Consider the following 14,310-nt stretch of genomic DNA (forward strand, 5'->3'; position numbering starts at 1 on the left):
AGAAAATCTGTATGAATTTAACATTCAAATATAGTTATATAATTGTAATAAAATGCACATTATGTATAATAAAATAAATATAACACACTTGAATTTCAAAACAGAGTCATGATACTCATTTTCTTACCCTCTATACATTGCTTTGCACAGATTTCCCATTTTGGATGGTATTGAAAGAAACAAGATATATATATATGGCATTTGTGTCTTGAAAAACATATTTAAATAAATTAGACATAGGGACTACTAGTAATAATAAAAAGAACAGGAAACATATCTATAAATCCTTCATATTTCACAAGGAAGGACTATTGCACATTTATGTGGAAGAACATACTTGAACTTTCCTGTAGTGCTTCCTTGGAGTCTTGAAATGTTTTGCTGATAACATGTAATAGACTTCTGGGAAGATACCGGCAAACACTTTACAAAGTACAATTAAAGCATAAGGATGAAACAAAGTGTGTAAGCTATTGTATGAATTCATAGGGGTGTTTAATTTCAACACAGAAAAAACCTAGAATTATCATTTCATGGTCATAATCATGAAAATAGAAACCATGAGTACTCCACCAAAAAAAACCTGTAAAAAGTAAATAAATCTAGAACTTCGAGCACCAGAAAAAGTACCCATACCTCTGCCAGTGTGAGCTCTATTCTGTATGTTAGGTCAGAGAAGCAATATATTTACAAATTACTCTTTGAGAAAACCCTTGCCTATCACTGCCACCAGTCTTCATCTCCACAGAAAGAAACACTACCTTTTTTTCCTATCTAGTAACACATAAACTTCATGGTTGGCATTTTAACCATTCGTCAAAACATTTGTTGCTCACAAAAAAGAGTATCATGAAAAACATATGAGCCAAGTATCATAGTCCTGATTCAGTTTTCCCCCTTTGTTATATTAATATTTTTATTATGACTCAAACTGTAAGCCTCATTTATATAGGGAGTCTCACTGTGCTAAGTGCCACCCAGACACATAACAAAAATACACTGCTTCCTTCAAATAGATTACAAATTCTCTCTCTTATCTACACATTTTAATCTACAGTGGTGAGAATATTAAGAAAGAAAGGAAAACAAGCAAAATACTCATGAAACAATGATGAAAGAGAAGGCTGAAAACTAAATAGATTTAATGGAAAGCATCTCCTCAACTTCACTGTGTTCTGCAATCAGGTGACAAGTCTAAAGTTCTTGCTCAGGCAAAACTTTCAAACTTTCTAAAACTGTGAATTTTAAGTACTTTCTACATAAAAGAGGGGTGACAGACATATTCTGGGATAAGCCTGTATATTATTAAATGTATTTCTTGATAGCAAGAAGGAACAGGCATTTAACAATTACTTTCTGTAATAAAGACAAAAAACTTGCCAAAAGTTGAAATAAAGACAATTTTTTGGCATTTTGTGATTTAATTAAAAAAAAAAAAAGAAAATGCTACTATATCCTGGTGTACCATAAAATACTGATCTCATAGAATGTATGGTTCAAGAGGCACAGGTTATAATAATTCTAAATTAGCATAATTTTTCAATAAGCACTTGGTAAGTACTGGGAACAACACAGTCCTGATTTTAGCACTTCTAAGCCATCTAATATTTGTTCTTGCAATTTTAACATTGGACTCGTAACGTGGCATCTATACTGATGCACAAAAACTCTGCTTTCACTAATCAGCAGCTACAATCTAGAGCAGTATAAACCAAAATGCTTTCATCCGAGCAGCCATCTACTTGTCCTTCATGAAAAAGTAGGCAAGTAAACCGCTGAGCCTTCACAGTGTAACAACAGTAATTGTATCACACACCTCAGGAAAGTATTTATCATATGCACTTTCCTCAGATGGTTTTAGAAAAGAAAGCATTCTGCAAAACTGACTGCTGGTTTTTAAATACAGAAAAGTGTGACAAGCAATTTTTATTCATATAATTTTTGAAGGATCTTTCCCTTTAAGTACAAAACAGTATTTCAAAACCTAATATTTAAAACCAAAGTATTCTTTGCTTAATTTACCCAAAATCTTACTTTATTTTTCATTCTCTCAGACTTTGAAGCTACTGAAATAAGACAATAAAACTTAGGAGCTCCTTTAAAATCCCTCTAATAAAAAGCACTAGGATGCATTAAAAGTATCATAAAGTTTGGAAACACATAGGGGTTTTTTCACTTCCTTTTCATCTTACCTGAAGTGTAAGGCACTTAACTGCATTCCACACTATTCCAATAAATTCCTTCATTCTTTCCTCAGGACTTCTGCAGCTTTCAGATGAGTTCAGCATGGTTTTCATAGGGAGTGACAAAGGACGAGATTCTAATGCAAACAAAAAAACTCAGTTACAAAAAGAACATCTAAGTAAATAATATACTTACTGATAGCAAAGAAAAACAGTTACTTTACATTCTAAAAGAGTCTTTCTCTCACTGTGTATATCTCACTATGCACATAATAATAATGTGTCTGTATTAGTTTTAAACTTGTCACTACAACTGTACCAGTTAAACCTTGTGAGAAATACAAAGCAATAAAATTAAATGCTCCAACTTTTTAAACATGAACTGCTAAGAAAATAATAAGAAGAATGTTTTATTTAAACAAATTAAGACAGTTTTCAAAGTGTGATAACCTATTTGATGATGCAATCGAAATCCAAGGGGTTTTCACATACATTGCTGCCAGTGCCATCTAAAGGTTTCACCTTTCTAAAATTGTAAGAAATTACAGACCACATTAAATAACAGCCTTTAATTTGTTTTCTTTGAAAAATTCCCTTAAAAAACTTGAGCATGCTTCCAAAAAAAGGCATAAAAATTAAACTATTTTCTTACTTTGTCAAATTTTAAGGTAATAAAGTATGAAATATTTCACCAAAATTCAATGTTTTCTAATAAAAAGAGACATTTCCTTAAATCGTTAGTTATTTAATAACATGAACTTGAAAAGATTTTAGATAACACAAACATTAAATTAAATATAAGCACACTAGAACTTCAAAAGAGGACTGTGAGTGGTGTATAGTTCCTTCTGACATGTTTTACAGAATATCCTTCTCCTTGTGTTTTGGGATACCCACCGAATTATTGTCAGCTTATTTAACATTTCTAGTTTTGGCCTACATGTTGTCGAGCTGACAAAACTGCAGGAATAAATGATGAAGACTTCATGACTTAAATTTAAACTAAATTGAAATCAGTGTGTGACAATTTATGTCTACCAATTTGACAGCTAGGAGAAATCTGTGGCGTGAAAATTACAGAAAAATTCTTAAGACAAAATTAGGCTATCAATTGAACTAAGGTAAGCAAAAATGTATGCTCCTTGATATGCATCACCGGTTCTTCAGTAAGGCAATGGAACATGCGAAGATTTAAAACTGAAACATCTAAGAAGTGAATTTCTGCCAAGAGTATGCAATGTTAATGTCACTGGAAGAATTAATTTGTGCCATTTCCCCCCTCAAGGCTAGAATTCAGTAACATTATCAGAAAAAAATGCCTCAAAAAATAGTATTTTTAATCATCTTAAAGAGAAATGGTCACTTTATTAAACTGATGCAGAATCCAAAGACTCAGAAAGAGAGGCGGTCAAGAGAGTGAAAGAGGATTTTTACGGCTGCAGTATAATTATTTCTCTCAGAGATTCCTGGCTCCAATTATGGATATGTTAGAAGGATAAGGAATGAAAACTGGATCGTGAGAGTGTAAAAAGCATGACATTTCAGGACTGTTTGTTGTCAGCTGTTCTGGAGAGACAAACATGTAAATTGTCCATCTGGAGAAGCAGCGTGCAATAGCTGTTTTGTAACATCTCACACAGACAGTTTTATGCCATGCAGTATGTCTTCCATCCACATTATGAATGGATTAAGTTAAAACAAAGAGATTAATCAAGGAATAGCTGCTCTCCTTTAACTTATTACCCCACCTCAATTCACACCATATTCTGTGTAGTCAGGCCCTACACTATACATACACTACAAGGTAAAAATTAGGAACAGCTTGAGCACCAAGAAATATTAAAATAAGAGTCATTGAAGCACAGAACTCTACAACACAAGGGCGGGTAAGGGTGAGAATGGCATACGAAGTCACTCTGAGACTCTGGGAATTTCACAGGTAGGATACTTCAGTTCAGGATGAGTAGATAAACACAATGTAAACCTACATATTCTCCAATCCATTCAGCAGGGATTCTCAACATCCTACATCGCTTAACAAGCGCATCCCTCATGAGTGGGATTTAAAGCTAGGTTTTGTTCCAATCTCCCATATTTTATTTGCAGGAAAACAAACAATGCTAATTCTCTCTCAGTTAGTGGAATAGCCAGAAACAATAATCTGTGAATTAAAAATAAAACTAGCTCACTGAAGTACCTCCTGTTTTTCTTCATAAACATGTAATTCAAACTTGCAAAATTCCAGAAATATCCATGATAAAAACCAGCTTCACTATGACCCCTCATGCTCAACCAAGAGATCAAAAAAAAAGAAAGTCTCAAAATCGAAGAGACAGATAAGGAATCATTCAACCATAAATCATAGAAAATAGAAAAGGAATAAAAAGTATATCAGAGTGGAAGGAAGAAACAAGCAACCAAGTAACTCCTGAAGAGAAAAAAAGAAAGTAGTACATTTTTTTTTCCTGTACTGTAAATCCCAGAGTTTTGCCTGAAGGGATGCTGGGAAAGAAGTGTCTTAATTCCCTGTCAGGCAAGGACATCAGGAAATGACACTTGCTAAGACACTGTCAGGTGTGACTACCATGAGTGTTTGGCTAGTCCTCTACAGTAGACATGTAGACTGGATCAGCCTCATCTGTCTCAGTATGAAGGTATTTTCCTAAAATAATTATGCTACTTAGCTACTACTGAACTGAAAACCTCAAAACATTTCCTGGCAATGTAATCAGTCTTGTGTTGAACCCAGGTGCCAGTCAGCAACAGCTAGATAAAACATATGATTTGTATGAAACACTTCCAAATTGATGAGGGGAAAAAAACCACCAGAGCAGGGACTGCTTCAGGTTACACCAGTTGAATTTTTAAGAAAACCAGTGTACAGGAACATTTTAGTCCTTTATTATTTAATTCATATTTTTGCAAACATATACACCACCTCAATCACACAGAAGCTTCCACGCTTACCAATTTCAGAACACATTGATAATGAACAGACTTTTTCAAAAAATAGTACTGATCGAAGGAGCAGTTTTCATAACTCATTTCACAATTTCTGGTTAAAGTACAAAGGGAGTTCCAAGGGGTAATCCTGCAAAATTACTTATTAAAGTAGTCACTTTGTAGGAGATTCCACCAAGCAAGACTTAGAGGTATAAATTCTAGTTAAAGGTGTCTTTCTTATACAGACATGTCTCCTTCTTTGTGTTTTTTTAGCCTACTGGGAATGAGTTCTTTTAGAAGTCTGATCCAGAAAATACGTAAGTTTTGAAAATAAAAATAACTTTTGTGAAAATGACACTACTCTGTGCCATTAATATTCAGTGACTTAAGCAATAGAAAAGGGAAAAGAAAACTTCTGATGTGCGATATGGGACAAATGGACATTTCCTCAAATAATTCAATGCAGAAAAAACCACACATCAGAGACTTCCATTACTGGGTTGAGGACTCCTGATAATCTGTAGTCAGTGATGGTCTCATGCTTTCTTCTCCTTACAGCTAGCAATTAAACTAAAGGGGGGTGCCTTATTCCTGATTTCTATGTGGTACAGGCCTATCAGGTCTCAATCCCTCTGGCACAAGATGGACTCATTTCTCCAGTCCCACTGTGTGCCTCAGATACCTCACGCATTAAGAAGGCAGAAGCTTCTTTCTGGGTGGAAAAGGTTATCCTGCTGCAGGCAAACCCACACTTTCACTGATGCTCAAAAGCTCAGAGCACTCCTACTTCAGGACAGGTCACAGACAGACACCCAGGCAGCAAGACTCTCTCCTCCATCAGATTTCATGACTGTACCCAAAATGTGTCTGTCCCATGACCTCAGCAAGCTGGGCAAGCTTTCCTTCCAACATCACATCATCTATCATACAGCTTTTCACACACCAGAAGGGAGCTAAGCTGAGGAAAATGCTGGTGCAATCTGACCACAGTTACCGAGAGGCCATGACAGCAAAACACATTAAAGGAAAAAAGCAATCCAAGGAAAGTGCACTCTTACTACATGGCTCTTTTTCTAGAAAGATTTTTCTTCTACTAAAATTGGAAGCAGTCTGCAGAGAGTCAAAGTACTCATTGGGATTTCTTTAGCAGGTACTCAGTTTCATGCATTAGATACGTCTTTCCATAAAAAAACAAAATAAAAAATACTAAAGTGTTTGCAACAAATGCAACACCCTAAGGAACTGATCAAGGGGTCTAAAGGACTAGAAATGAGATCAAAATACAGTGGAGGAGAAAATTCAAACTTTAAAAAACCCCCCAAAAATCAAAATGGCCTACAGATACATACATACATATATATATATTTTTTTTTACAGATGATGAATTGTTTTCCTCATATGTAAAAAACCACCAAAATTACTCCCCTAATTAATCCCCAAACAGCCACCACCTTCTAAAGACCTGCAACTTTTTGTAAATCAGCAGGTTTTTGGTTTTGTGTATAATATTAAATAAAAGTAAAAATTCAGTGAAACTTGTTACATAAAAGCTTGTTTGTCCATACATTTGCCTTCCAATTTTCCTCACAAGTCTCTATATTTTTATACTTGCAACACAATAGAACTAAACATATGTGTTTATAAAGATATTTGAAGGCATTACAAATCATCCACACTTTTGTGTAAGTATATATGACAGCCAAAGAAATTCTGTTCCAAATATAATACACTTCCATTAAATAATTTTATTCTGTGATTTAATATTAAAAAATTTTACATATACAAGGAATTGCAAAAGCACAGAGGAATATCTTGTTAAAATACTTCCTATCTTAATGCACTATTTTTCCCACCATTCAATTTCAAAGCAGCAGCTCACTGAAACCATGCTGAGAAGCTCAAACCTGCATTTACCAATATTTTCTGAACCATCAGTACCCTTCAGAAGTCTTTCGCAAATATTCACATTTTATTTTGAGGTGTCTTAAGACAAGTTATTCCCCACACTTCCATTCCTGGATGAATGATACTTGAATTATTCATATAACTGATATTTTTTTCCTAAGAATCGACTATGGTAATTACTTTTTGAAGTTTGCACTCTCCATCAGAATGCTTGAGAATAAAAGCAGTACTTAAATGACAGCAGGAAGTCCTTTTAAGCTTATAAAAATATGCAATATATTTGCCAGCATACTGAGTAGTCTTTGCATAAATAATTTCTTTACTGGCCTTTGAGCATTCTTGAATTCTACTTTACTAACACTGCAGATAACACATTACTTTTTATCAAGATAATAACTGAGCCACACAGTCCCTGGCAAAGCATGAGAGTGAGTCCCTTACATGCAGGACAATGGCAGCAGAGAGGTATAATGACTGAATTTGTGTGGTCACCCAATGAGTTAACAGCAGAGTAAGTGTTAAAACACAGAGGCTTTTAACATGTGTCAATAAACAAAGACAAATGTGATATTAATGTTGTGCAACAAGAAAGGATCTTTCTGTGTGAAAGTGTATGTTGGCTAGGGAATGCCTATGGTCAGCATTTTCTCCCACCAAATTTTTAATGATTGCTGCACTGTTTCTGGCAAAAAATACCTATTCGGTTCTGGGAACAAAAATAAAAGAGGACTGACACTTTTGTACAAATCAAAACCAGCCATTCAGAGGCCAAATTGAGCTACCATATTAGTAATTACAAAAATGTGATATTTGTGTGTTCATATCTAAAGTCCGCATCTGAATTTATCTTAATATCAGTTACCATTCCAAATACAATTTATACCATGAAGTAAGAATTTCAGCTTTTGGATCTGCAGTAAGTTCTGATAAATGTGGAATTCTGCCTAGTACTCTGCCTTTTTAGAAATACACAAAGTTCCTTAGAATTATAAATATAATTTAAAAATAAACAACCATTTGCTCTCTCTCAACACTGAATTTCTTCATACAGAAAGAATGTTTGATATATGACATTGGCTTTGAGTTACTAACGTTTCTGAAATCCACACAGTGAACTGAAGAAATCATGCCACCATAACAAAAATGTTAAATGTTTTACTAGCTGACAAAACTCAGAACAATTCATTTTCGATATAGATATGTGACTGTCCAGCCATTTAAAACTTTCCATAAATCACCTGTGCCTGGACACCTTCCTTTTAAATAATCCAAGAACTGAAGCCCATTTATAAAAATCCTAGTATTTTCAGGCACCCTAGGTAAATGTGCATCAGATTTAAATTCCTGATTTTACTTATTCCTTCAAGTATTTTACTTAACCTGTTTAGCATCTATTTAATTTCATTCATCTTCCCAAATTAATCATCAGTCATACATTTCATAGTAGGCATGAATAAACGATAATCATTCAGTTCATTGAGCAGAAATAGTGACCTACTAATTCAAATACTTCAGATAATCCATTGATTTCTTACCAGCCAGATTTCTCTCACATTTGCCAGTTTTTTTGCATTCCAACAGCTCATTTTAGCAGGAATCTAACTACATTCTAGTTGTACTTTAAGAAAAACAAAATCAGTAACTGCATCCAGTTTTGCTATGTACAGGTCCTATTCTGCTACACTGAAACTTTTCAGTAGAAACTTTATTAACTTAAGACAAAACTTCAAATAAAAACATCAATTTGTCTGGAATCAGCTGTTCTAAATAAAATAGAGACATGTCTAAATTTAAAGCCTTGTCCCTTCTTCAGTTTTATGTAGAAGTATTTAATAGTGGTTCAGAAATATCCCATGTATACTTTGAAGAAATTTTAAGAATTCAGTAAAGCTTTCAAAATCGAATTACTAGCACTTCCCATAAACCCCAAGAAATTCCAGTTATAGTAAGTATCTAACTTAAGCAACTTAAGTTTTATTATATCTACACTACCAAATGTTAAGAAGTGATTAAAAGGAAGGATGGGGATCTTTCTTTGCCTGGTTTCTTATGGAAAGAAGGCTTATGCAATCCTATATTCTCTGTGAATGCATGCAATTCATTTAGTTGACCTGTAACTCCTTAGGTATTTGCTGGTCAAATTCAAAAGCATAGTATTTTAAAGATACTGTTTCTACAAGTTCTAGGAAAATAAGTAAGAGGGGTAAACCAGCAAGAAATTGCCAAAAGGAGTGCTGCCCTTATTAGAATTCAGGTGATTTTTACAGAACAGAAAACATAAAGGCTATCTAAGACAAGAGGTCTCAATTTTCTTGCTATTACACCATCCTCCATCTACTTGAAATACAAATAGTGGACTAGGTGTAACAGCATTTTTAAATATTTCAAACTCTTTAATTATTTCTCTGTAAGAACATAATTCCAAAGAACAAAATATCAGTGTTGCAGACAACAAGAGATTTTTCCAAAATGCAATGCTTTTATATCCTTTATTTCTCTCCATATGCACATACTCTTATGCAAAACATCTACACTTCCTGCAGAAGGAAACAAGGCTGGATTCTCTTCTCAGCTTTGAACTTGGAACTAATACTGAATTTGTAGTGGAATTAAAAGACCAGTTTGCTGTGTGTGAAGTGCAGACCTGGTCTATGAAAAATGTTGCCCCAAACCCACCACTGTTTCATTCTCTTTTGCAAATGCCCTTCCAATCTGTCCACCAGACAATAAAATGGAGCAGTCAGGTGCTAGACATAGCAATGAAAAACATCTGCTTCCTTTTGCAGGCCTAAAGTACACTCATGACAGGGCTGAAACGCAGTCACCACCTGTACCATGAACAAACATCTCACTATTGCATAACAGGGATCAGCAAAATTTTGTTTGACAAGTGTATGTTCAGTCATGGGACAAAGCAGTCAGTTTTCAGATGCTTTCATAACAGGTTATGGAGCTTACTCCAACCAGAAAGTTCGCGACTTCTTAGAAGATATATTAAATTCCATTTACCTACCTGTTCTCTGGCTGTAAGAAAAGCCAGCTTTCAAGATTCTGAGTGACCTTTTCAACCTCTCTAAAGTAGCCTCCTTCATCAAAGGCATTCTTCATACTAAGAGCATGTGTGAGGCTACTTTCCCACTGTTACTGAAAAATTAGATGCCATAGTCACTGGATTATACCTCATAAGGTAATGTTAAATTTGTATCTGCGATATCATGGTTACTTCCACACTGACAAATGTTGGATGTCATGGTAGATGTTAGTGAAATTAAATTTCAGTGTCATGGCTAAAAAAAGACCTCACCAGGAGGCAGTAAAAAATCCAAACTACAAAACCCCCATATTCAATTCCATCTTTGATCATGAAAAATGCTGTATTTTTCAAACAAAATGTGAAAATAATTATAAAAAATTTATAAATATGAATGAAAATTACAGATTATTTTAGTAATGAACAAGCACACATCCTGAATGTGTGAAAACAGACACTTGGGCTTAAATCACTATTCAGTAGTGTGCCCAAGACAGCTTTCAAGGATTGACCTATTCATCTACTGCAGCCCATACTATCTTCCTGCATAAGTATGTTACATATATTACACAATTACACACTTACATAGCAATCATTTTTCCTCTATCGAGACATGAGAGCTCTACCTCTATACACAGCTGTAGGTCTCTGGATCACTAATCATTGAACATGGAACTGCTGAATTGCTGAGAATGGGAGGAAAAGTGGGTGGACAGACAAACAGAAGTAACCTTTTTTTTCAATATTCTTTATCGCCTTACTTGTTCACAGCCACATCATACCAGATTTAAACAATATATTCCATTATCTTACTCTGGTTGTGAAGCCACTGTGGTTAAGGAGATTTATAAATAACCACAGTTCGAGACTTAAGAACAGTAACCCTGGATTTTCACAGATGCCATATAGATAGTAGTTTTGCTCTTTTCCCATGCTACATTTTTGGCAAGGTGTCAGCAGCCATTAACCAATAAACTGAACTCAAGATCAACATTTTAAATAATTTTACAGCTGTGATTACAAACTGCATTAATTTAGTACATAGGGTTGGTTTCCAGCAGTTCTCAAGGGAGTGACTGCTGAGATCATGCTAGACCTGAAAAGAATTAATTCAAAATCACAACCTGAATAGCATGATTTTCAGATAAATCAATCTGCAAAGATCACGCATATGTACACATTATCAATGTAGGATCTCAGTTTTCTGACAACTTAGAACATGTGTAGCTAAAGCCCTGATGATTAATAAAGACGAGTTGTACAAGGATCACTGCCTCTTTATCTAGAATGCTTTTGTAGAGTTGGTAACATTAGACATCCTAGATGTATAATCAGTGTGGTATTCCTGTTATAAAAAGGTGACACAAATAATGAAAGAAAACTCAGACAGAAAGTAGGTGAAATTAACAGAGAGGAAATAAATTGAAAGATGGTGGGAGAGAGTGAGCCAGAAAAATTAGAAAGAAGAAGAAGAATCACAGGCACTCTATTTTTAGTTTAATAAACTATGGTCACTCATTCATCATGTTCTAACACATTATACAGCTGTAAAGAAACAAATTTTGAAAGAAAGAATCCACTGAAACTTCTCTGAGAACGGGATCTCACCTTTCACATTTGCATCCAACCTTTTCTAACCTCTGTAACTGGTAGCTTTGTAATCAGAGATCTTTTATTTCAGAGACACAAAATATGTGTTAGCTTCTACTGTCCCCTGAATCTTCCACTACAAAGCCAGTTTTTACAAACCTGGCACAAGGAAACTCTACAGGAAAAGATTCCAACATCACATGAAGTTTCAGGGGACTATACACAGAACAAGCCTGCATGGCCCTGCAGCATTACATGACTCTTTTTAATTAAGGGAAATCTGTGTGGTCTACTGAAGCAGACAGCATCTCTTCAATTAATTTAATTACTATACAAGGCGTTTCCTCTTTGACATTAATTTTGTATTTTTAGTCATAATTTTTGCACATAAATATCAAATATTTCTGCTATATTGTACCTGCCATTTTATCTCCAGAGTATAACAAATACATAAACATTTTAAAACACAGGTGTGCTGGGTTTAGGCTGGGGTAGAGTTAATTTTCTTCACGGTGGCTAGTACAGGGCTGTGTTTTGAATTTGTGCTGAACATAGGTTGACAATATAGTGATGTTTTTGCTATTGCTGAGCAGGGCTTACACAGAGCCAAGGCCTTTTCTGCTTTTTGTACTGACACAATGGCAGGGGACTGGGCTTTTATGGGAGGTTGGGAGGAGACACAGCCAGGACAAGTGAGCCAAACTGACCAAAGGGATGTTCCAGTCCATACGACATCATGCTCAGTAAAGCTGTGAGAAGGTGGAAGGGGAGTGATGGAGTTTGTCTTCCCAAGTCACCACTGCACCTTGATGGGGCCCTGCCCTCCTGGAGATGCCTGAAAACCTCCCTGCCCATGGGAAGCAGTGAATTAATTCCTTGTTTTGCTTTGCTTGTGTGTGTGACTTTTGCTTTCTGGATTAAACTGTCTTTATCTCAACCCACGAGTTTTCCAGCTTTTACCCTTCCAAGTCTCTCCACAATCCTATTGCTGCGGGAATGAGCGAGCGGGTGCTTTGCTGGCTGGGGTTAAACCATGACAACAGGCTGACCTTCAACACAGTAGTGTCAGGCACACTGCCTCTTAAAAATAAACCCAGTAGACCCTCTGATATGTATATATAGATTCACTTGAAAAAACAGTGCATTTTTTCAACAATTTTAAGTTGAAAATTAATGAAACCAAATTCAATAATCTCTTCTTTAGAAGACCGCTTCTAATTCCAAAAAAAGAAAATGCTTAGTCAATGTTCTCTCTTGAGAGAATTAGTATCATCACCTCTCATTTCTATAGTATCAAACTCTATGCTGCAAAATTATTAATAGGGAAGCCAAATATCTACTTAATTTCAAAAAATCGTCAGCATCTAGGCTAAACTTATTGGATAAATTGAATGAGTAAAGCAAGTGGCAGATAACAAATGAAATCTACAAATGAACTTTTCATTTTTGCAGCAATGTGTGTTGTCAGTAACTGAAAACAGATCTTGATATTGACTTCAAACTAAAAAGGTGAAAGAAGTTAAGATGCACAGAAACCCCTCTTTTGCTTTTATGACATTTTTTAAAATTTATAATTTCATTTTATTATTTCTCATACACACAACCCTGCCCCCAAAAAGAAAAACTGGCATCCATGGCATTTCTAGATTTTGAACAATAATATTTTCTTTTATATTCTGGTGTGATCAGAGAAGATAATACTCAAAGTGAGGAATAACAAACACTAAAGAACTAAAATGGCTACTGTGCTGAGCAGGTACCAGACTGGGACACTAATTTTCAAAATCCAAGTACAAAGCTATTTCTGCAAACTACATGCCTGCTTTTTATAAACTGGTTAAATAAATGAAGAAAAAATAAATCTAGAATCTATTCATGCAAATAGCTGGGTTTGAATGTCAAATGTTCAAAATAACGGAAGTTTTTCTAGTGAATTACACCTTTGTGCTTTGCAGGCACAAGTAGAATTAACATCAAGAAGAAGCAAATCATATAATTTATGATGTTGATAAAGCAGAACAGATGACAAATACTGTTAAAAGAAGAATATGCCTGGTACAGTCATTTCATCACAGGCAAGAATAAAGTAAATGCATAGATGAATTGTAAAAATAAATGGATAAATGGTAAAAATGAAGGATATTCATGAATGAAATGGAAGTCGTCGACATTAATCTGCTGTCTTACTACCAGTGACAACATGACAACCCACTAATATTCAGCAAATAGATTTTCTGAGTTAGCCCCTTTTAATCACAAAATAACATTTAACTCGACAATTATTGAACAAGACTGCGATCTTAGTTTCAGCAGACAACATCTTGAAGTGCTTCATGATAATCTGAAAATAAACATCAATGCAAAGGAAAAGAGAATTTGTTCAGTGTACTTCAGAAGGATCACTAAAAGTCTCAGCTGGATAGTAATTTTTTTTGGATGATCACCTACTTTACTACTTGCCGACAGTACCATATGAATAAACACACTAGAAATTAAAAAAAAAAAATCATCTTGATTAGTGATAATGAAGTTTCACTTTAGATTCTTAAGTGGCCAGAAAATACTCCTAAAATAAATAATTTCTTGAACTCCATAAGCAGAAGTGCCAACAAATGCACTTTCTATGGGTGACTGATTTTGAAAACAGTGAACTTTAAC

The 14,310-nt window shown here is 34.8% G+C and overlaps 1 protein-coding gene across 8 annotated transcripts in view; it reads right to left on the reverse strand.

Annotated features, from left to right (window-relative positions):
• VPS13B (vacuolar protein sorting 13 homolog B) overlaps positions 1–14,310 on the reverse strand; it is a 437,850-nt gene that overhangs the window by 216,396 nt on the left and 207,144 nt on the right. For all 8 annotated transcript variants that reach the window (XM_017730363.1, XM_017730354.1, XM_017730356.1 and 5 more), the window contains one exon: positions 2,193–2,320. In XM_017730363.1, the coding sequence (XP_017585852.1) occupies positions 2,193–2,320 (128 nt within the window). The remainder of the gene's footprint in view (positions 1–2,192; positions 2,321–14,310) is intronic.

The sequence above is a fragment of the Corvus brachyrhynchos genome, unplaced genomic scaffold (assembly GCF_000691975.1).
Source record: "Corvus brachyrhynchos isolate BGI_N302 unplaced genomic scaffold, ASM69197v1 scaffold302, whole genome shotgun sequence".
Taxonomy (NCBI): domain Eukaryota; kingdom Metazoa; phylum Chordata; class Aves; order Passeriformes; family Corvidae; genus Corvus; species Corvus brachyrhynchos.